The sequence below is a fragment of the Prinia subflava genome, chromosome 13, assembly GCF_021018805.1.
Source record: "Prinia subflava isolate CZ2003 ecotype Zambia chromosome 13, Cam_Psub_1.2, whole genome shotgun sequence".
Taxonomy (NCBI): domain Eukaryota; kingdom Metazoa; phylum Chordata; class Aves; order Passeriformes; family Cisticolidae; genus Prinia; species Prinia subflava.
In genome coordinates, this window is record NC_086259.1 from 7,721,930 (window position 1) to 7,745,569 (window position 23,640).

Here is a 23,640-nt window from a genome sequence, read left to right on the forward strand (position 1 = left end):
GCCCATTGGCGGAGCTGGCGCTGATTGGCGGCGCGGGCGGCCAATGGGCTGCGTGCGCGCCAGGCGCGGCGGGCGATGGAGCGCGGGGCCGTGCGGGCCATGGCGGCCCGGCTGGGCCTGGCCGAGCCCGCCGTGCTCAGGTACCGCCGGCCCCGCCGCGGGCCGCTCCGCGCTCCGGGGCCGCAGCCGGTCAGTGCTGCTCCTGCCCGGGGCAGCGGGACCGGCCGGGCGGCCCGGCACCGCAGCCGTGCCCGGTTGGGTCTGGGGGATGTGCTGGAAGTGCCAGAGCCGCAGGCCCGCGGGCTCAGACAGCCACGGCGGGCCCTGCAGCGCAAAGCTGCTGCTGCTGCTGCTGCTGCTGCTGCTGCCCCCGTCAGCGCCCCGGGCCCTGAGGCCGCGCTGCAGCCGCTCTGCGGAACCTTGGGTCGGGTCTGTCTTGTAGCTGTGGTTTGACGAGGGCTTTGTGTTCTGGGTGTTTTGCAGAAAAGCTGAGGAGTATCTGCGGCTGTCGCAGGTGAAGTGCACGGGGTTAATGGCTCAGATGACGGCCACGAGCAGTGCTGTGATGTGCCTGGACCTGGCGGCGAGTTTCATGAAACAACCAGTTGATAAAGTAAGATGAGTGTGTGACTTGGATGGCTGGTGTAGTGTGCCTGACTCCACAAAACCATTGTTTTGTAGTGTGTGTTGGAAGCAGGAATGGGAAATAACTAACTTTCCCCTAAATCCTGCAGTTGGCTGTATTAGACTTTTCACTGTTCAGTTTGAAACAGTGAAAATTGAGATCACTGTCATAGTCCCTTCACAAATTGAGCTTGCTTTGATATCATTTCAAATTAATTTCAACTCTTGTAGTAACAGATAAATTACCAACAAGGATGTTAAATTTAACATCTGCCCCCTTTTACTGCGGGAAGAAAGCAATTGCTCCAAGATGTCTCTCACTGTAGACCTGTGCCCTCCATCTGTAGATCTGCCAGGTGAATAGCACTGAGCTGTCCAAGTACTGCCTATTCATGATTGCCCATTTACAGCAGAGAATTTAATTGGACATGACTCTGTGCAGGTGTTGCTCATGTCTTCAGCCCAGACTTTGGTAATTTTGTCACTACCTTGTGATGAAGGGGCCATGTCATATATGGAAATGTCAAACCTCACTTCCAATGAAACCATCTAAAAATATCACTGCACTAAAAAGTGTGGCATTCCTAGGTGGTTAATCTTTCTGTGTGCAGCCAAAACATGCACTATTCATTGCACAAATTTGTTTCATGTAGCAGCTGAACTTAATGGTTGTGTTGGTTGCCTGATTAAGATGTCAGAAAGGAATCTTGCTAATTCTTGGGGCTTGTCTTTGTCTTCCTGACAGAGCTATTGTGTTAAACTCTCTGGTTTGACCAAGACCACCTACCAGAGCTCCATGAAGTCTTTGGAGTGTTTGCTAGAGGTGAACCAAAGGCTGGGGATGCGAGACTTGGCGGTGCAGTTCTGCTGCTCAGAGGCAGTGAACATGGCTTCAGAAATCCTGCAGAGGTGAGGGAGCTCTTGTGGGCACACTGGGAACCACGAGGAAGGTTCTTTGTTCTTTAGGTGTGTACAGACCTTGATGTTTGGAAGGGCCAGATATCTCCTACTGAGGTGACTTCTTAGCACTGAAAATCCAGTCATGAGCTGGGACACTTTTTAGAATGCCTGTTAGAAAGATTTAGTCTGTGAATCTCAGCATGTCATTGTCCAACTGGGGATTTTTCAGCTGGGAATAGTGTAAAAAATATAGGACTCTTAATCCCTGTATTTGCCCATAGCATCACACTGTCATCCATTTAACTGCTGATCATGGCACAGTTCAGAAGTAATGCTCAGTAGAAATAAATTCTCCCTCTTGGGGATACAGATCTCTTAAAATGCACATTATTCTACCTGTAAAACCAATAGGTGGAACAGTCCAGTGGAGATTCAACAGAGTTAACTCCAGTTTTCCATTCTGTATCATCTGCATTAAGCAGAGCAGTCCCTGAGGAGCTCTGTTCTGCAGTCACCCTGATAGCACACGTTTAAGGGCTCTCAGGTCAGTGCACAAAGGCTGTGCTTGCTTGGTGCTGCTTAATACAAACTGGAAAAAAAAATAGCCTGGGGCAGGTGGACAGTAAAAAATTACATTCTTCAGTGCTGCACATCCACTGTGTCATTTTCCATTTATAAGCCTTCCTCTCTGTAACATACATATTACAGGAATCAAACAAACTGTCATGCTGCCTTCTATTGCAGGATGGATTTATGCAAAGCATCTCACTGTAAATTTTAAGATTTACAGTGCTGTGTGGATCAGGAGCAAAAGAAGTCAATTTTACTGACATGCCTTGATCCAGATGCCCAGTTTAAAATACCTCTAATTCCACAAGAGGAGGTCATCCCAACCCCCTTCTTTCCCTCTTCTGTTTGGCTCCTCTCAGCCAGTAGCAGCAGTTTGTGCCTGACTGGGTTGCAGAGGGCCATGACAGATGGATTTGAGAGCTTCCTGTGAGGCAATGCCCTGCCCAATTGTCCCCTGCTGTCCCCAGGTACGAGTGCAGCCTCTCCGAAGCACAGCGCGCGGACCTGGACTTCTCCAAGCCCCTGTTCACAGCAGCTGCACTCTGCACTGCCTGCAGGTGAGTGCAGCTGGGAGACCTCCCACAGGCTGAAAGGCCTGGGAGACACAGCCAGTGCCAGCAGCTCCTTCATTCGGGTCTTGTTTAGCATATCCTGCTGCCTGCTCCTGCAAAGGGAAACATCTGGAGCAAACCAGGCCTTTCCTCGTAGTGAAATCTTCAATGTGCACTGCACAAAGCAAAAACTTAATGGCTTCTGGTGAAATACTGCTCAAGGGGCAAGAAGGAAGCAGCCATTCTGAAGAAGGGAAGACCCCAAGAGCTACACCATCACATCCTGAGGGTGCTGTAGCATTTGGGAGATGGCTCTGATAGCTGTAGGCCCATGTCAGCTAGGAGAGGTGTGTGACTCAGCCAGCACTTGGGAAGAATTTGCTTGTATGCAAAGATCTTCCTCCCTCAGCATTACACCCTGTGACAGTCTTACTCAGCAGTGCAGTTGCTGTGTAGTTGCACAGCTCCTGACATGGGCTCTCTTGACACAGAGTCACATTCAGCTCTTGGTTGTAGTCCATTTTGTCCTGGTTCCCTGAAAATCTGAAAAGTTACCTTTTCTAAAACAATTCCTTATGTAAGGTGAATCCTGAGTTCCAGTTGAGCTGTACTGACTGAATAGTGTAGGGGTCTGCTTTTTAAGAAGATTTGTTTCTGAGTAAGACAAGGATAGGTGGGACAAAAAGTCAGGCCTGCCTTCCTCAGTCTCACAGGCAGTGTTGGTACAGTAATTATCAGCTCACCTAAGTGAGAGTTGCTGGAGTGTTGCTTTTGTACAGAGATAACTTTCTCTTGTAGGTATTTGAAGCTGAAAGTGGACAAAGCTAAAATGTTGGCTACATCTGGAGTGAAAAAAGCAATATTTGACCGGCTGTGCAATCAGCTGGAGAAGATAAGCCAGCAGCTCAGCAGTAAGTGTTTGGCTTTGTCCCTGTAAGACAGCACACCCATCCCATGGCCTCACAGTGCTCCATTCTGCTGCCCTGGTGATTGGATTCTGATCACTTTCAGCCAAATCTGCCCATCCATTCCAGTGTGTTTCCTGCAGCCCAGTTCCACTCACAGTCTTTGCTTCTGGAGAAGTTGCAATAGTGTGACAAGGACAAAAGTAACATTTTCCTCTCTTCTCAAATGCTCACTGCCCTTTACAGTCTCTGCTGCTGCAATTTCTTCCTTGCTTCTCCCATACCACCTATCTTGGATGCCTCCCTCTTGCCTGGTTTCTGCATCCTGTTAACATGGCAACCTGACACACGAATTATCACAAACATTTCCTCAGGCTGACTCACCCCTGTGCTTTCCTTTCCCCACTGCAGGATTAACAAGCATAAACCTTGCTGTTCAGCCATTCCCTGGCATCCCCCCATCTCATACATGGCAGATGTCAGGAATATTTCTTGCCCACTGTTGAGCCTGCAGCTCTCTCTTCTCATTTTTGTAGGGGAGAAAGCCTGAAATACAATGTGCCCTAATGTCGTTGTATTTCTGCTGCTTCCTCCTTTTTTCTTTTCCAGGCTTTCATTTCATACTCTCCCACTGAAAGTTATCCCCTCCCCCTGTGTCTTCATACCCTGATGCTTTCTGCAACATGGTGCCTGAATTTAACCCAAAAGCTGCTACTTTCTCCTAGGCATGTGCCCCATAAAAACCCAAACATGACCCCAGCACTAAAGCAACTAAAGACAACTGGGAATTTCCATAAGAATTCTGGGAAGAGTGTGCATCTGTATACCTGGACAGCCCCCTGCCTGTTGGGGGTATCCATAAAAATCGTGGGAATGGAATAGAAGGGAAAGAAATAACTGATAATCCTGCCTGAGTGACCTAGAAGAGTAGCAGTATGGTTTGGGGCAATGAACACGGTGGGTCATTGTGGTTACCAATGCAGCAGCAGTTGGCTGCTAATTAGCAGCCTGCTAATTAAAGCAGCCAGTCAGTCCATGCCATACTTGAAGTGCTGGCACCTCTGGTGGAGCTTGAGCATCAGTCTGGACCAGGGAACTGCTCTGACTGGACAGCAGTACTTGTGCAAGGGGGCACTGCTGCCAAAGAATTACATTTAAGCCACCCTTGGAGCCCCAAATACCATTCAAAAGCAAAGCAACTTCCTTGTTTTTTAGAAGATGTTCCCCTGGCTGCAGAGACTCCCGACAGCTTGCAGAGCACCCTGGAGCAGTGTGAGCAGGAAGCTGGTGAGTTGTGTTTAGCTGTGAGTGAAAATCCCCTCACTGGAGTAGTCCTGAGCTTTCTTGCTGCTCAGTGTTTGAGTTGTGTGATGGGCCATGATGCTCCAGCTCCAGCAGCTCTCTCAATCCTGCAGACCTCTGTGGGAGCACAGAGAGCCTGGCAGCAGCAGGACAGTGCAGCTTATGCTGGGTAGAATGAGGGGCAGCTGCTCTGCTCAGACACAGCTGCAGAGGGGACTGTCCCAGCAGGGGAGGGAGCAGTAACCAGGATTGGAGACACAGGGACAGCCCCTCCTGGTGTGCTGCCCATGATGGCCTCTCATGGGCTTTCTTGTTTCCTCACAGACTCTGAAGAGGATGAGGAAATGCCCTGTAAACGGCCAAAGACTGACACAAATCAGGACTATGAAGAATGGAAAAAGAAAATCCTGGAAAACGCTGCTAAGGCACAAGAGACAAGTACTGACTCTGTAGTGTCACCCAGTAATGTAACTGCTGCTTGCTCTTGATTTTAACTCTCCCTCTGCTCTAACAAGAGATCCAGTAGCAAATGAGCGATGGCTGCCTGGCAGACAGCTGATTTTATTTAGGTTTTAAGTGCTTAAGAATGTTATTTTTAATAAATGACACCATGGAGGGATGGGAGTTTATAGGAAGTGTGCGTGACTGCTCACCAGGCTGTGGCAGTAGGGGCAGAACAGCTTCATTCTCTTGCTGCAAGAGGCAGGTAACATTCTAATGCTGCTTTAGGTGTAAATAAGTTGTAACTTACAGGCCCTTGGGCCCCTGCCTGGAAGCAGTCAGTGAAATAAGAGGAAGGGAAACTAACAGTACCTTGTTAAACTGCAAAGCCAACAGAGAAATAAAGCCTTATTTTTGTAGTTTTTTGGGGTTTTTTTAAATAAATATTGTTTAGTCAATGAATTTGACTTATTTTCATGTGTATAGGGATAAAATTTCTTGTGCTTTTATAAGGGGTCCCAAATATTCCAAGAAACAATAAAACTACTGGAAGGAAAAGCTTTGTATTATGACATCATAATTGGCACAGATACTTGGAATGCAAAATAAAAAACATGGAGGAGTTGCCTGTGCCTTCAGAAGGAAGATAGCCACAGGAAAAGGATATTGACTGGGTGACAGGTTTTTTGTGTCTCGCAGTCATAAGCTTAGAGAAGAGGTCCTTGTTCCATTTCTCTTGCATGGTTTCTGCCTGGCCTGTATCTCTGGACCTATCCAGAAATAATTCCAGGTTTGTTTGGCAGGGGGGCTTAAACCAAAGTTGATGAATAGTCTTGTTGCACTTTCATGAAATTTATTAGTATTAATTCAGAAATATACAGACCAATGAATACAATGACATTCAGCATGCAGAAACACTGTGGAAGGAAAACATGAACAAAAGTGGGCCTTCACAGAAGGTGATAAATTACCAAGATTCTTCTCTGTCCCAATCCTGGAAACGATGCAGAAGTCAGGACTATGCAAAGTGAGAAGCACTTGAGTGGAGAAGATGGCTTGAGTAAGCCAGTCTTACAAACCTCATCATGAGCAACAAACACTTCTGCAAATTCAAGGGATGTGAAAGTCCATGAAGTTCAAAGGAGCTTTACAGGTGCCTTTGCTGGAAAGCTACTTCTAATAATACTAGTTTCTATTTTTCCTAAGAGCCCATCCAGTTCACACTGAGTTTTGCAGAATCCAGAACAGGAAACCACAGGTTTAATAAAGTGTTGAACTTTTGTCTGAGAGATTGTAAGTGGCTCCCACTCTATGCATAAGAAAAGATCCAAAATAAGTTAATATTGTGAAGAAAAGGTTTAATGTTCAAGAGTAAAGTGAGGGGGAAAAAAAAGGGCTTCAACCTCCTAACTGGACTAAAGGCAGAGTCTGGCAACACTCTTGTTTCCTGTCACTGGACCTATTAGAAATGAAACCTGTTTTGCATGTCACACCATACCAGCTCCTCAGACTGCATTAAAATTTCCAGAGATGAGAAACAAATCCTCAAACTAAAACTTAGCAACTTAAGGGCTGCAGGCATGGATAATGAAAAGCACTTATAAATTTTAAAAACATAAAATCTCTGGAACTCTCCTCTTTTCTCTACAACATGAAATCTTTCTGCATAGACCCAACAGTCATTAGGTGGTTTGTATTTGTGGCAGTTTCACACATCTCTGTCCAGAAGTTCAATCAGTTCAGCTCAATTCAACTTGCCCTAAGAAACAGCAGCAATGGAGTGACTTAAGTTACTTCAAACCAGGGTTCCTCATAGTTCCTAACTATGCAGTGACTATTTAAAGGAGAGAGTAGAATAATAAAAAACCAAAACAACAAACCAAAACCATCCAAGCTGGAGTTGCACTAAAGCAGCTTCATGTTGTGGGGAAATTACCTTTTGGAAAGAAGTACAGAAGAAAATGCTGTCTGTATCTTTTAAGTAACAAACACCTGAGGGACAAGTTGTGCCACTGTGTAGCAGTTCTCTAAAGCTGGTAACACACAGACACCAGTCAGGAAAAGTCTTTAGAGATCCCATGCTTGGTGTGAGACCAGAAATCTGCCAGGGGTTTATAGCAAACTGCTGTAAACACACCAACAGTACTCTGCAGAATCAAAGCCTTCAGCAAGAAGTCAGCCCCAGTAACAGCCATGTTTTTCCACCACTGTATAGAACAACTAAAAACTTGTTAAAACAAACAAGGTAGCTTCAGCTTTTAGAAATCTTATGCCTCTTCCTTAAGGCACTTCTGGAACTGCAGCACTAACACACAAAATAATTAAGGGAGACAGTCCCAAAACCTTATGTTATAAAACAGGGATAGAAACGTTTGGAGACACTGAGTCCTCCTTCCACGGCTTCATGTCCATCTCCAGGAGTGGTGAAGGTTTCACACAAGCTCATGCAAGCTTGACAGACATACTCTGAAATCTCTTCAGCCTGTTAGCAGCAGCCACCACATAAAAGTGTTTCTGTGAACAGAACAGAATAGTCCAAGCGTGAGTGCAACCAAGGCAAAGGAACTTTTCTGCAGCTGACAGGGATTTTTCTTCCTGGTGAATTCATTTCCAGTGACCCCAGCTTGTGCGGGTTGCAGTGGTTCCTGCACAGCAGCTGGCACTGTGAGGTTCTGCAGTGTTATTATGAACTGCACAGTGATAGGTCTTTAGACTGTGTCATCTTTGAAATGCAAGTGCAGAAGTTTGGCACCAAGCAATTGCTCTGCAGGACTGAAAAAAGTGTAAGCCTCTGGGTTAACTCCTTGGCAAGGAAATGCAACTCCCCAGTGACAGAAGAGAAGGAAATGGTCCTCACTGAGTTTGCCTCACAATTCCACAGGCTTCTTTCTAACCAGATCGCTGTGTTCACCTTTTTGGATCAATTCTTTACAATCAGATAGTGACTCAAGCACAAGTTACTGCCTATCACTTCATAAAAACTTAGTTCAGAAGGAGCCTGAGGTTATAGTAAGATCCTGAAGAGTTCTCTCAATGGGTTGAAGTCCAATTATTTTTCCTCCCTCCCACACTTCCATTCTGCAGTGGGAGGCACAAACTGCCTTGAATTATACCCCTACTCCTTAGTGATAACAGATCAGTGCAACTGTTAGCAATGGAAAAAGTATAAAGAGAAAGACCTTTCTATTAAAAGTAGCATCTGAAGCCTCTGAACACATAGAAAGATGTAAAAAGCTTCTAAACACCAATCAGCATGAAAATTGAAACCAAACTTGCTAGAAATAGAAGCAATATCCTTCTGCAGGACAAAACACTTCCTTTACAAGTAAAAACAGACTTCACAACTGATACAACCGAGAAGCCCATGGGCACAGTGAGCCACCACACAAGGGGGAATGGCCCTGCCTGCGCTGTGCTGGCTTCCCTGTGGAAGCAGATTTGCCTTTGTATTTACCTTCCATTTCCTGTGGGCCATGTAACTCTGCAGCAGCAGCTGGGACTTCAGGCGGAGCTTGGACTTCTGGGCCTTGGCAGGGAGGTTGGTGAGCCACTCGTGCTTCAGGCACTGCGCGGCGCTCATCCGGCAGCTGCAGGGAGAGCGGCCGTGACAACCCAGCCCTGTGCTCACCCACGGCCCCTGTTAGTGACAGAGACACTGCCTCGAAGGGAAGGACACCACTGCAGACCTGGTCTGCATCCCCGTGCACGGGACCCCAGCAGCACCCTGCACTCCCCAGCAGCACCCTGCACTCCTCCCCAGCAGCACCCTGCACTCCTCCCCAGCAGCACCCTGCCCTCCCCAGCAGCACCCTGCCCTCCCCAGCAGCACCCTGCCCTCCCCAGCAGCACCCTGCCCTCCCCAGCAGCACCCTGCACTCCCCAGCAGCACCCTGCACTCCCCAGCAGCACCCTGCCCTCCCCAGCAGCACCCTGCCCTCCCCAGCAGCAGGGCTGCGTGGGATGGAGGAGTGCTGGTGGTCTGGCTGAGCTGTGGTTAAGTTCATGAGGTAATGTATCACTTTATTATGCAAATTCAGAGCTTTGCTAACAGAAGAGTAATATTTGTGGTGTTATCTGTCTGTCCTGACAGCACATGCTTATTCTGTGCCTCATACCTAAAAAGCACAATTGTCTGTTCACCCTAAACTTGGATCAAGCTAATCATACTTTATATCCTGACAACCAACAATGGTCCAAATGCCAAAGCCTATCCTAAAAGGTTTGAGAAATACATGGTAATAGAGGAAATCTTGAGGTAGAGATGTTGAGAAAAAAGTTTAATTTGCCTTTTTTCAAGTCAAAAGCCTATGCCTAACTCCTGAGCTCTGTCTGAGCTGTCACTGAGATGATGAAAAGACAACTCCTGCCTGCTCACCCCAATTTCAGCAGTCAGGGAAGACTGATTTGTGTGATTTAGGTAATGATCTGGAAGTTGTTAATATTCTGAGCACTCCTTTGAATTCCCCTCAAACACACAATCTGATACTGTATGCATCATTTCCTGATTTGATAGTTTTGTATCACTACTAAGCAGGAGAAAAATTTCTGTAGCCAGCCAACCCCCAGCCGTGGTCTGACATCAGCATGATCCTCATTCTCTGCTTTGTTTCACATGTGCAAACCCTTTTGATCTCTGTGGAGCCAAGAATGAGAAGCCACGAGCAGAGTTAAATCCCAAACACTCCCTAATAGCTCCCAAAAGCCTGTAGACCACTTTAGAAGAGAACAATGCACATTTTCACAGCTGCAGCTTCCATTTATCCTCCATGGCATTCAAGAGGCATTTTTGCAATTTCTGTCAAGGCTTGTGAGAGTCCAAATTAACAATAGAAATAGTTTTTGCACAGAGAAGCAAAAGCTTTAGAGACAGATTCCTATATTGGAAATTCCTTCCAGATTTCCTGTATTCTGATTGTATTGATGCTTCTGTGAAACTGTCCTCAGTCAGGGTACACAGACTTTAAAAGAACCCCTTTAAAACAGGGGTTCTGAATCACTGAGGAACTGCCCAGCAAGCCCAGAGCCAGCACACAAAAATGTCACATAGTAAATTCTCATTGTTGGCTGCAATCCAAACAATTGGCTGGTAAGAGTTTAATATCATCGGTGCTACTGTCCTCACAATCAGACACACAAGTACCTTTTCTCCTTCACAAGCAGTCTGGAAATGAAGTCTTTGGCATCCTCTGAGAGCTGTTCAAAGGCTTCTGCATCAAAATCCCAGCTGCAATTGACTACATAATTCATTGTCTCTGCATCAGTCTCTCCCAGGAATGGGGACAGGCCACTCAGCCTTAAAAAAAGAAAGGTGGGGTGGGGGAGAAGAGCAGTTATCATCTGCAAGGTGTGCTTTTCCTTCTTTGAATATTCTCTCTTTATAACTGTTGTTATCTTATGGAGGGAAAAGTCTCTCAGCTGTGGAGGGTCCCACTTCTCAGTCCCTGCCATGAGAAGGCAGCAGTTTAGGGCAAAGAAGTGCTGTAATTTAGTGTCACTCCCTAGCAGTTCCCTCGATCAGGGAGCCCCATTAACAGATCCCCGAGGAATGGGTTCGGTGAGGATTTCGGTACATCCCTCAGTGCTTTCCCAGCCAGGAAAGCTAGAGGGACTCAAGAGCTTTCACAAATCGGGGCCCATATCCATATGTGGCTTGAATTAAACAAAATTCTGGACAATAAATTACCTTTAACAGTCTCTAAGCCCAGATTTATTGCTTCCATCATTTAAGACTGCATTCAGTCGGGTTTTGGCTAACATACAAATTTAAACCAGAAATTTATCCGGTTCACAGAAAATGTCTGTGAAATATTCTGGGATGCAAAACAAGCTCATCAGAAGGTACAGACTTTGGACAGACAAGCTGTGCATGGTTGCCATCCAGATATCAGAGGAAAGTTTTAGCCCTATTCAGGACAGGTCATTTCTTAGACCCATGGCCCAACACAGGTAATATTAATTATCATGTGCAGATGCACACTAAGTCTAGGATTATAAAATGATTGGATTACAAATTTAAAAATCAATTCAGGTCCTCAGAAACACAATCAAAAATAAAATTCTCACATATTTTGGGCAACTTTTCAGAGTAAAAAAACCAGACCTGACCCACTTTACTTTACTAAGTAAGATGATAAGGGAGAAGAACATTTCCAGGTTTATCAAAAGGCTCCTTTGTTGTTCAGACACTGTGAGCACACAGCGAGGTGCTGTGTGTGAGAAGCTGGGGTTTGAACAGAGTTAATTCAGGGTCCCAGCCCGAGGGGCTCAGGGGGGCTGCCCCTGCCCTGCAGCACTCACAGCATGTAGGTGATGACCCCCACGCTCCACATGTCCGTGGGGAAGGACACAAAGTCGTAGTTCACCACCTCGGGAGCCAGGAACTCCGGAGTCCCAAAATTCACCTTCAGCTTCTCACAGGGTTTGTACCTGTACCGGGAAAAGAGGCACGAGTGAGGAGCTGGGGCTCCCTCCCCAAGGGGAGAGCAAGGCTGGGCTTTGGGGAGCGTGGCAGAGCCGAGTGCCTGGAGCCAGGGCACCACTGTGACCTCAGGGGAATATTCCATCATTATCCCTCTGCCAGAGCAAAGCCAGGGGGAAGAACAAGGGCACTAAACCCTGCAAAGGGCTCCCCCCCAAAGAGTGGTAGCAGCTTTACCCTCTGCCAGGCACCGCAGGATGCTTTCCAGCAGATGTTGTCCAAAATCCATAACACATAAAACAAACAAAGCAGTTTTGATTATACAAGATTTGGAGAGTATTTGCTTAGTGGGATGCACCCAGCTACAGCTCAGGGTAAACATCTGCATCCCAGAGGTGAACACAATGTAACCACTAAGGTGGGACTGAAGAGGATTGTTTGGGCTCAGGAACAAGTAACAGTGACCCCATATAGGGGAAATGACTCCCTTCTTTTTGCTGGTGCTAACCAGGGAAAGGTTAGAGACTGAACCAGTAACAATTGCCACTGACAACTGCTGGAGAAACATCTGTGCTCACACAGAACAAACCACTAAAACACTGCTTGTAAATCTCTTTCTCCTGGATGATCTTGTTAGCAAAACTGCTTCAGTAGAAGTTTGTGTTTTCACCCAATTTAAAAACCAAACAAACAAAACCCCAAACTCAATGTACCTTTTTTTTCCTTTCACACGTGTTTTATGGAAACAAAGTCCTTGAATAGATACTTATATACAAGCACATAAATATATATATGCATGAATGTACCAGCTTCCAGCTTAAGTAAAATCTCTAAGGGTTTAGAAAATAATTAGGGAAATATTATTGTTCTTACTGTCATAGTAGTAGAAATAAATCCTGTTTATTGTAGAGCAATTGACTAATGATCTCATATTTTCTTTAAATTCATGCAAGCAAAATAAAGAATGGAGAAAAGTCCCTATTTTTCTGAGTGTTTCCTGTTTCACATGGGATGGCTCAATTATGCGCTTTTTTTTTTTTCTTTTTTTTTTTTCCCTTCCATCAACTTAGCTACTTAAAGAGTTTAGCAGATAATTTCTACAATTAGAATGTGCACCATGAAACCCTGCAATCAAGAAGTCTCTGGGAGCCTTCACAGAGTCCCTAGAGTAAAAGCTCTACATGGGGAATAATTTTGAGATAATTAGAACAGTAGTAAAGCTTTATCGAAGAGAAATGTTATTTGGAAAAGTAATTAGATAATTAATGCACACAGCAGAAAACTCATGCCTGCAAGAGCATAATGCTTAGCTCACTCACACAGAATTATTACAGAGCTATCAAAACACAACCCCCACCAAAGAACAACCAGAAACTTGTCAGAGGTTTGTGGGTTTGATTTGATTTTTAAATCAAATATTTTTTAAAATAATTCACAACTGAACTTCCTTACCTCCTTGCTAATCCGAAGTCAATAATTTTAATCTGGTTTCCTGTGTGATTTACACATAGGATGTTTTCAGGCTACAAAAAGAGAAGAAGGTATTTTGAGTTAAAAGTTTGATAGAGATACCTAGCAAAAGATAGTGTAAAATTGCCTCCATTAAAAGCCACAAAAAAACAGATCAAATGCACCCAAAATTTTTTTTTTTTCCAATGAGAATATTTTTCAAGGTGAGGAGGGGATGTGATGGGGTCCTATTGCAACTGCAGAACTGTCTATGAGCCAGCCTGGTCTAATGTCATTTGTGTAAAGTGCTGTACAAACAAGCAGGAAAATAACAGTTTGTATTTCTGTTTATAAATATCAGTTATTAAGGGACCATTAGGAAAACACTGAAATTTTGCTGCAGGATGGTTCCAGACAGTAAAAAGTACAAACTATGATGAAGATGATTGAACAGGTATTTGTACACTGTTAGAAAGGGGTAGGGGAAATGGAGGAAAGACTGTGGGCATTTCCAGGCAAGGGGGTTTTGGGTGGGTTTTTTTTCATTGATGATAAAAGGGGATTGTTTAATGCTACAGAGAATGAAAAGCTTCTGATTTAAGAAAGGCAAAAGCCCAGAATCCTGATGATTCCAAGCAAGCTCCTGAATAGACACTGGAAAAAAGCAATCAATCTCTAAAGCTCCATTCATTGTAGGTATTAAGTCTTTTCCTTTATGACGTGAGTCCACGAAATGAGGAATTCTCCTCAGTAATCAGAGACTCTGTGGTGCCCAAAGCAGCACCTGAAGCACAGAGAGCACAACCAACCCACCTTCAGATCTAAGTGGAGAATGTAATGCTGGTGCAGGTAGTGCACTCCTTCACAAATCTGCCTGGTGAACAGGATGGCATCCAGCTCTGTCAGGTGGTAACTTTCATCTGTGATCCGGTCAAACAACTCCCCACCATCAAGGCTACAATTTTCACATGGAAAAGCATTAAAACCTCTAAAATCTTGCATTAGCCCGATTTATTTCCAACTTGGGAATTGGGCTCTGTAATTGAGGGTCCTAACAAAACATCCAATATAAAGTGTATCAGCAGCCTCAATGACTTCAAGAGACTTATTTCTTTTGAAATTAAGCATCAATCTAAATTCAAAAATGGGAAAGTTGTCACTAGTGTTTGGGGGGATACATGTCAAACACAAACCCACATGACGTGGTGATCCTCTGGGACCTGGAGAACCTTCAGGGAATACTAAAGTATCTGTTATTCACTCATCTTACTAGTCATGGGAAAATAAGTCTTCAACCTACAAAATTTATTAAATGGAACTTCTCAAACTGAAAGCTGTTTCACATGAGCTGACATCTGAACTCAATTCTGCACAGAAGTTAAGAGAAATTTAGTCAGAGATAAAGCTCTGACAAGCTTTTAACCTGAAGAAATTACCTTTAAAACATTGTTTCTTCCTTCTGAAAGTGAGATCAACTCTCTCTCAGGCTGGGAAACCACTCAGAATTATCATTCTCAATTTGCTTTATTGACCTGAGTAAACCTAAATATCTGACAATTCCTGAGATAATTTAAACTTACTATTCCATGATCAAAGTGATATTATTTTTGGCTTCAAAAGCATCATAAAGCTGGATCAGGTTCACGTGATTTAACTGGTTCATGATGTTAATTTCATTTTTTACTTCCTCCTGAAAAAAATAAAGTAACAAAAAATGAGCAAAATACGCTCCTAAATTTCAACATACCAAAACAGAACTATTTATAAAGCCCAACAACAGCTACACCACGGATCTCAAGGGGATTGGGGGTTTAATCATGACTACAGGAGATGATGAAGTCACACCAAGCCCAAGATTTTGCAGTACTTGATGGTACCCAAGGATGAGCTGCTGAGCTGGGGGCAGTGGTGTTGGGTGTGGCAGGGAGGGCAGGGTCAGAGCTCCTAGCACAGTGGTTACCTTCTCTTTGGCTCCTTTCACTTTTATGATTTTGGCTGCCAGGTTGAGCCCCGTCGATATTTCCGTGCATTTGTGGACTTGCCCAAAACGCCCCCTGTGGATGCCAAGGAAAAGATGGGAAACAGCTCAGCAGAGCTCAGCACAGAAACCTCTCCTAGAACTATTCTTATCACGAGCAAAAATAGCCCAGTACAAAGTGAACGGGGTCGGGTGGCCAGCAGCGTGGAGCTCCTCTTTCTCTCAGCTTATGAAGGATTAGTTTTATCTTTCCAGCCAGTTGTTCAGGGCTTACATTAAAATATTAAGCCCCGTTGGTCCTGCTGAGGTATGATGGCCTGGCCATGCTCTGGCTCCCTGCTGTAACTGGACCCCCTCGCTGTCCTTCAGGGATGTGTTAGTGGGTACATTAACAAGGATATTTCTGTCCTGATCTCAGAACTTTTGAAATGACCATAAGACCAGTAACTGTAGCCCCTCCACAGGCTGCATTTCTGGCGTGCTGGGAATTCTCCCCCATGTCACGCAGATATGATAATGCCCCTTGGGATGATTCCTAAACTCCCTCTTCCCTGCTGTTGCATCACATTGCTTATGCTTATTAAGCCATATTTGTACGTGGATCAATGTGTAAATCAAGCCTTCTTGTCACATAAGTAAGGATACGAGAATACAAAAGCTGAAGCAGCTGCAGACTTCCTATGAGTGAAAACTAAACATAAGGTCAAAGTAATTATAACTGTTCCTTAGTTTTCTTTAATGTGCAGCTCAGCACAGAAAACAAAAGATTTTGGAAGCTGCCTGACCTAATGGGCTTTGTTGCATTTTCAAACGCTCTGAATCTGTCTGCCTTAAGGGTACAGGTTCTTCTCACAACACTGAGGCCAGGATTATTATAACAAATGAAGAAAACCAGCCACCAGGATGGCAGTCAGGCACCTGACAATGGGGCTGGGGCAGGAACCACCCATCTAAGGGACATCCTTGGTGTGGGAGCAGCTGTGATCACCCAGAGGGCTCCAGGATGAACCCACTGCCTCTGGGTGCCGAGAGCTTGTCTGCCCTCACACACACCCCAGGGCCAGCTGCAGAGCTGTGCAGCTCGCTGCATTTCCCCAGCAGCAGCAGCAGAGCATGGGGACACGGGGACAGGCACACTTACCCCCCCAGCACCTCGTGCCGACACACGGAGTAGCTCGCGGTCACCTCCGCCTGCTTGACGCTGACGATGCGGTGCTCGAAGGGAGCTGGGGGAGAGGGGCTGTCATCTGCAGGGGACACAGCTGTCACCAACCCTGCTGCACACAGCACGGCCCTGCTTCACCTCCCCACACCGCAGATTTCACCCCACGGGATGCCAGGGGCTTCCTCTGCTAAATCCCTTCTACAGACCAGCAATACAGCCCCAGAACTGAGATCAGGATCCCTCCTCCTGCATCTCTGCTCGGTTGTTTTAACAGAGGAAACCCACTGGGCACCTTCAGTGTGTCAGTGTAACAACATCTTAGTTTATGCATTAACAGAAAGGGCCACCAGGAAATATTATCTGAAACTTTGAAAAAAAAATTACACTTATCATCTTTGAATTGTTACGTGACAGCCAGAAAAACCAGCAAAAATACACAGCACTGAGGAATGAGGACAGTGATTGATAAAATCATGAGGTTCCTCTTAGCAGCAAGAACTTTGCAGACAATTTCCAAATTAAAGCTGCAATTATTAGCATTACAACTATTAGGTTTCGTCTGTTTGTGGCAAGCTAAATGAGCTGTGATTACTTAATATCCAAGGTTTTCTAGGGTAAAGCTTCCTTAAATCCATTTTTATATCCCCCATTGAAAGCAATTTTATAATTAATCTCCAGGTATCTCAGGCTGCAATTTAACATGTATTCAGCTCATCTCCAGCCCCTGCTCAGAATGCCAGAGCAGTCAGGTCACCTACCCCTGTCTGTACACTCTGGAACATCCACACGTATGTGCTGCCAGGACAGAGCATTCCCTGAGACAATGCAACCAAGTGTTCCCTCAGGAGCCAGGAGATGCATGGGCAATAGCACAACAGCCTCAAGGAGAAACATCTCCTGTGCTCTGTGCTCTGGATCTCCAGTCCATGTGCCTGGTTTGCACACTCTAGCTGAAGGAACAAATGCTTCATCTAGAGAAAATGGATTTTTTCAAAATTCTTGTACTTCTCATCACACGTACACTCCATGCTATTTTATTTTAAATTATTTTTTTTTCTCAAAACACACTTCAAAGGAAAGTTACTATTAAAAGAATCTGTGAATTGTTATTCACACAGTCAAAGGTACCCAATGCAAAATGCCCTTGAAGTGTAAGACACAGGTGTTCTACTGAGCACTGCTCCTGCTCTTACTGTCTATACAACAGGCAGGAATAGCACAAAATCCTCACTGTTCAAGTTTCAAGAGTAACTCTGAGCAACTTACCAATGATTTCTCCTTGAGTGGGAAGAGCTCTGCCAGCTTCCAGAGACTTGGTCTTCTCTGGTGCCCCTCCTGCATCGTGTCTGCTTCCCCCTGCAGTCTCAGATCCTCTCCTCTCAGCCTTGGTATCTCTTGGGGATTTTTCTGCTTTTGCTGGTTCTTGCTGGGTTTTCATTTCTACCCCTGCATCTTTCACAGGCTCCTTGGCAGAGGTCTTCTGTGAGGTTATGGGCTTACATTTTAATTCTGATTTCTCTTCAGCTTTTTCACCTGGCTTGGGCTTGCTCAGGAGCAGCTGCTGCTTCCCTGTTTGAGGTGCAAGTTCATTTTGCTTATTGTCCCCTTTAGCTTCTGAATTTGGCTTGGAGCTGATGTTTTTAGGGCTCTGTTGAAGTTTTAATTTGTCAGGCAGCTGTTTGACTCCTTTTAAGTCTGCTGGTGTGGATTTCACTTTGGGACTTTTACCTCTGCTGTCACTTAGGTTTCCCTCCTTGGCCATCTCAATCTTTTCTTTCATGTCAGTCATATGTACACTGATGGAAATCCTGCAGAGCAAACAGGAGACATTTGATATTGATACAGGTGGCCAGCCTGGTTTTTATAACTTTGAAAAATCTGTAAAAAGATTTTTAGAAATCTTTTTACAGATTTTCTTTTACAGAAAAAAGAAAAATCTGTAAGTTTCCAAACTCATAAATTTCTATAGTATTGATAAAACCTAACTGTACCAATCTTGCTGGGAAAGACTCACAAGCACCAAGGGGAGAGCACCAAAAAGCATGCTGACTCTTTTTCTGTCTCCTCATCTCTCTACATGCCCTTCTGCTGAACAAAATGTCACACCCTGCAAAGAGTTAATCCCACATCTGACAACTTACCCACTTTTTGCAATTATTACAGTTGGTCTAATAGAACACCTCTCATCTGGGCAGAGAGAGGACAGTGATTGCCTTCACAAATTACAGGCTGATTATCTAAATGACTGGCTGCTCAAAAAGCTCCACAAATCTGATGGTTTGTGTCCCCTTCCAGCTGGCTGCACACTCAGCCATCTGTGTTTGGTCCTCTGCTGGGATAGCCCTCTTTCCACAGCTTTCTCTGAAGAATCTAACTTTGATAAACTCTCTCACTCCATCAATACTATTTCCCTTGGCATTTTAACTACTGGAAAAGTTTAATGATTTTTTTCCCGTCTTGTTTTAGCAAAAAAGAGTACAAGTTAGAACCAATTCTCTGTGCTCCTAAACTCTATCAAAGGCATTTGTGTGATAATGTTTGAGTCAACTGTTACTGCTCCAACTGTCCTAAGCAGTCTGATTTTACCGAGGCTGACTTGAAACTTGTGAAGTTGTAAAGTAGATTTTATTCAATGGCAAAGGAAGACAGTTTCTGAGGTCTGGGAGAGAATGTACCTCATTTTCACAAAGGTTATTGCCTCTTTTGGTGGAGCAACCTCATTACAAAAGATATTATGAAAGAAAATGTTTCTGCTTTTGTAAAACAAGAGCCTGAAATGTCTCATTTTCTGCACCTTTAACACCCTGGTGCTGTGGATCTGAGCTGCTCTGGTGCGAGCTGTGAGAGCAGCTGAAGCCAGCTCTGAGCAAACACTTCCTCTGCTATCTAGACAAGCCTGAACTCAGTGGGACTCTTGGGCATTCCTCCAAGCTGAGGAACACAATGTTCTGTGAGGCCTCTGTGTGGGCTTACAAACTTCATTAAAAGTTGCATCCATTTTAGAGAGGTGTTTACCACCCAAGTGACCTCACACTCCAAACCATGACAGTGCCCTGGGCTGCAGCTGCCCCTGCTTCTGCCTTCCACTTACCTGCTGGCCTCCCTCATCCCCAGCCCAAAATCTGGGGTCAGACACCCAATTTGTACACATGCACAAGGCAGAAATCCCCCACCCAAAGTCATACCCACATTGGTGGGTGTGTATGGATGAGTGTCTATCACCCCCACACAGAACTATTAAAACCACTCTACAGCCACCCACCCAGAGGAAGAAGGTACTGGCAGTTCAAATCTGCCACAGAGGTTCCATTTGTTGGGATTTAGTTGGTAGGGGTCTTTTCGTTGTAGGATTTTGTTGTTTCCTGTTGTGTGGGCTTTCTAAATTTTCAATAAATGGGATTACAATAAAATCCTAGATAAATAAGCTGAAGGAAAATGGACTATGAAACACCTATATGAGGAACACATTAGCCTGATAGAGATTAATTAAACGAACAATCTTTAGATTGTGACCAAGACATTGAAAACACTGAGGACAACAAACACAAGTTCTTTGGTTTTGTCATGTACTAATAAATATCTCAAATTCCCTTCACCCCCATGGCTTTAGAAACCAAGGAGTTGGGTGGGAGTGACTGGTTTCTAAGTACTTGAGCTCCTCTGTGGTGGTCACCTTTCCATGCCAGCACACAGAGGTGCTGATACCTCCACCCTCTCCCTCCCAGCTGACCTGGGCTGCACACACAGCTTCACACAGGGCCCCTGAGCCTCCTGCTTGGCCCTGGTAAGGCCACTCCACTCCCATCCCATCACGCAGGAGCTGCCTCCTCTCCTCTCCTCTCCTCTCCTCTCCTCTCCTCTCCTCTCCTCTCCTCTCCTCTCCTCTCCTCTCCTCTCCTCTCCTCTCCTCTCCTCTCCTCTCCTCTCCTCTCCTCTCCTCTCCTCTCCTCTCCTCTCCTCTCCTCTCCTCTCCTCTCCTCTCCTCTCCTCTCCTCTCCTCTCCTCTCCTCTCCTCTCCTCTCCTCTCCTCTCCTCTCCTCTCCTCTCCTCTCCTCTCCTCTCCTCTCCTCTCCTCTCCTCTCCTCTCCTCCCTTCCAACACAGGGAAAGGTTTCAGGTCACACAGAAAGCCACCACCAAGCCCTCACCTGGTGTGTGTCACCTCACAGCCCGTGTCAGACTTGGCCCGGGACGTGGTGGGCGCAGCTGCTGGGGGGTTGTTTTCATTCTTCCCAGCCTTCTGAGGAACGAGCTGCCTGTGGCACTCATCAAGGCCCGGGGCTCTGTCCACGCTCTGTGCTTCAGCAGGAGCATTCTGGTTGTCTGCACGATCTGGATGTATGAAGGGAAGCCCATTGTGTTGATTCGAAGCTTTGACATCGACATTCTTTTGCTGTGGACAGCTCTTGGAGCTCTGTGTTTTGCCAGCACCTTCCACCCCTTGCTGCTGTGCTGTCCTGTCTTTAAGCTGGGCTTTGGAGTCAGATTTGTGGGCTGCAGCACTGGAAGTGTTCACCTTCTCACATGCTCCCTTGCTTTCATCCAGCTTTTTCATGCCTTTTGTCTCTGAATAAAATACTCCATTAATAAACTTTCCTTAGGAAAAGTGAAGGCAAAACAGAGAAGGAGTAAAGCAATACACCTCCCAAAATAATCTATAGAGTTACACCTAAAAAGATAGCAAGAAACCCCCAAAAGGTTTAAAATCCTTCCACCATCAGGCTCAAGATACTACTGCTGCTCAAGGCTGAAAACCAGAGAGTGACCTGCTCTGGTGGCTCTCCAGCAGCGCCACAGACTGAACCCAGATTCCTTAAAGCACACAGAAAACCTGCAAGGCTCAAGTTCACTGGATCTAAAATCTGAAATCACTTTGTGGGCAAATATAACAGGTTTTGGTTTAAGGCACTGCAGGTGCTGCAGGACCCTCCTGATGCCAATGCAGACTTCTCCCCAGTTAGAGGGGTGGAGACACCCAGCAAGGCTCCGAGGGACACTGAGCCATGAGACAGCTCCCACTTGCAGTTTCCACAAAAGGACTAAAAGGTTCTTCATCACCTTCCCATGACAATGGCTGTGATTATTAACCTTCAGCATGCCCAGGTCACCAGCAGCCAAGGTCTGCTCACAACCCCACCTTGCATTTGAGTCAGAATTGTGAGCATTTGTTTTGTTTTTGTCACATCCAAAGCCATGAAGCTAAAAAGGGGATTGCCCCTAAGGCAGAGGATTCACTGACAATTTGTGAAGACAGCAGCATGACAGGGCCTGCTCAACATCACAGTCACCCCTGCAGCAACTCCACAGCACTAACAGTGGGTGCAACAGGGCAATGCCCTGACAGAGGCACCCGAAATAGGAACCTGGCCCTGACACGGCACCGAAACTTGCTGGTCAAAAAAAGATACTCCCAGTGTGTCAACACGTCCCTTTCCCTGAGAGGGGGAGAGGGAGGGCTGCTTCAGACTTATTAATGGAAAAGAACTTATTAGGTTTGCTATGTGACAGGGCCACTATCTTCACAGTATCTCTAAACGAGCTCTGCTCTCTGAATTCAGCTCACTGAAAGCCAACTCAAAACAACCCCAACTCTTCAGCTAGACAAAGATGCTCCTTTTAATTTCTTTATCTTCCAGCTTTTTGTGGTGCTTGGTCCTAGGGATAAATCATCTTGTGAAGGTGGTGAGAACAATTCTATTTTCCCAGTACTGAGGGGCAAAGTTACTCAGTTACATTTGAGTAATTCAGGTAGTGGGAAATGGCAGGCTATTAATTTCCAGTTTGTCTGCTGCACATTCTAGAGTCAAAGCTTGCAGCATGCCTGGAGTGATACATACCTTCCAGAGGCTTCTTGCTTTCAGTCTGGGTTCCTCTGTTACTAAGCACATGCTTAGGTTTTGCACCACTCTCCTCAGACTTATCTTTGGCCTAGAAATGACAGGGGAACACAGAAATTACAGTTACAGCCAAGAGTGCCCATTTCCCACTAGTTCCTGCAACTACGTAGGCCTTCAGACTGTGAAAAGGACAGTGACACCTCTTCTGAGTTATTAGTCAGTGCTGGCTTTACTTCCTTCTTCCAATCTCTCCCTGCCTTTGCAGGCAGGCATCCTTTTAAAACAACACAACAGATTAATACATTAGCTCACTGCTTTCCAAAATTTTCACTGCCAGGGTTTTTGCTTCTTGTCATCTTTACTCACACTGATTAAAAGGATGACATGTGAAACATGAGACAGTAGAAAAAGAAATGATGCTGTATTTCTGTTGCTTTTTGGCTGGTGACAGAACGAAAAGTAATGTTTCTGAATATATTTGTCAAGACATTTGTCTCAAAGTATCTAAAAATTCATTATTTTACCTGATAAGAGGTGATATCAAAAAAGAACCTCTAGCTTTATATCAACTCTTGTGCTATACTTGACATTTCACATGTCACCTTTAGAATATTAAAACAAAAGCAGATTTTTATCTTTAAGCAGTGTTTTTCCCCTAATAAATTTGAGAGAAGGGGTATTTTGTAACAAGACCACTAAAGACTTCACACAGCAATACATGGGAAATCAAATTACAACTGACTTCTATGTAGCAAAAAGCATTACACAAGATTAGGAAAAGGCACAATATTTCCTGTGGTTGGCATGTAGTTAAAAATCTAGTGATCATCTAGCCTCCTACCCTGATTTGTACAAGCAAATAAGCAACATGTAAAGTATTTCTGCAGGTAACTGATTACAGGACAGCTGCACATCAGCCCTTCACCTGTTAGTAAAAGCAGTTAAGGATTTCATGCACCAACCCTACAGACTGAACAGAGCCTCCCCACCTCCCCATTCCCAAAAAACCCAAAACACCCAAAGAGTAAAAGTAGGAAAAAATCATTACCCTTTTTATTACAGCTCTAAGCAAACCTGCAACAATGACCAGGGTGAACATTATTCTGGCACAATCCTACATGCAAAGAAAGCCTTGGGTAAGTGACAGTTTAATGCTGGTGCATTTTTTCTGGTTTTTAACTAAGAAGTTGGAGGTATGGAACCTAGGGAGCTCAATTCATGGTCTTTTGTTGACTCCAACCTCACAAAACTTCTTCCAAAAGCATTCCCAAGGCATCCCTGGAATGCTGTCAACAACAGTTTCACCCAGAAATGCAAACACGACCTCCCCTCTCCCAGCCCATCCTGTGATAAGCAGAGCCCTGGTACAAACAGCCAAGGCTGGAAAACAGGAACAAGCAGGCAGCAAGTTCTTTTTCTGTGCTCCCCCTGCAGCTGTGGAGCTCTCTGGACATGTCTGTGCTGCTATCACACCCCAGGCTGCAAAACCAGCCCCAAGTTA

General features: G+C 45.2%; 2 protein-coding genes across 8 annotated transcripts in view; one reads left to right on the forward strand and one right to left on the reverse strand.

The window, feature by feature from the left end:
* Positions 1-9: 9 nt before the first annotated feature.
* ORC6 (origin recognition complex subunit 6) lies at positions 10-5,851 on the forward strand. Of its 2 annotated transcripts, none has more exons than XM_063410371.1 (7): positions 10-140; positions 484-613; positions 1,370-1,533; positions 2,562-2,651; positions 3,444-3,556; positions 4,766-4,837; positions 5,177-5,851. In XM_063410371.1, exons 1-7 carry the CDS (start codon positions 76-78, stop codon positions 5,338-5,340), a joined length of 798 nt encoding a protein of 265 aa, XP_063266441.1. In that variant the 5' UTR covers positions 10-75; the 3' UTR covers positions 5,341-5,851. The 2 variants fall into 2 exon arrangements, with proteins under 2 accessions (XP_063266441.1, XP_063266442.1); XM_063410372.1 differs by having other exon boundaries at positions 4,769-4,837.
* Positions 5,852-5,957: 106 nt separating this feature from the next.
* The window catches only part of MYLK3 (myosin light chain kinase 3), a 43,792-nt gene continuing 26,109 nt past the window's right edge, over positions 5,958-23,640 (reverse strand). For 4 of the 6 annotated variants that reach the window (XM_063410369.1, XM_063410370.1, XM_063410366.1 and 1 more), the window contains 12 exons: positions 22,140-22,230; positions 20,451-20,868; positions 17,570-18,111; positions 16,280-16,385; positions 15,121-15,214; positions 14,741-14,850; positions 13,974-14,115; positions 13,164-13,234; positions 11,591-11,719; positions 10,434-10,586; positions 8,748-8,880; positions 5,958-7,807 (listed from right to left, as the gene is read on the reverse strand). In XM_063410369.1, the coding sequence (XP_063266439.1) occupies positions 7,736-7,807; positions 8,748-8,880; positions 10,434-10,586; positions 11,591-11,719; positions 13,164-13,234; positions 13,974-14,115; positions 14,741-14,850; positions 15,121-15,214; positions 16,280-16,385; positions 17,570-18,111; positions 20,451-20,868; positions 22,140-22,230 (2,061 nt within the window). In that variant the 3' untranslated portion in view covers positions 5,958-7,735. Of the gene's footprint in view, positions 7,808-8,747; positions 8,881-10,433; positions 10,587-11,590; positions 11,720-13,163; positions 13,235-13,973; positions 14,116-14,740; positions 14,851-15,120; positions 15,215-16,279; positions 16,386-17,569; positions 18,112-20,450; positions 20,869-22,139; positions 22,231-23,187; positions 23,254-23,640 lie in introns of all 6 variants that reach the window. The other 2 variants (XM_063410368.1, XM_063410367.1) reach the window with 1 other exon arrangement.

Excerpts from the sequence above, each read along its gene's own strand:
- ORC6 (XM_063410371.1), top strand. The coding sequence starts at position 76 with ATGGAGCGCGGGGCCGTGCGGGCCATGGCGGCCCGGCTGGGCCTGGCC. Across the intron at positions 141-483 it reads GCCGAGCCCGCCGTGCTCAG|AAAAGCTGAGGAGTATCTGC; the intron begins GTACCGCCGGCC and ends GGTGTTTTGCAG. Across the intron at positions 4,838-5,176 it reads GCAGTGTGAGCAGGAAGCTG|ACTCTGAAGAGGATGAGGAA; the intron begins GTGAGTTGTGTT and ends GTTTCCTCACAG.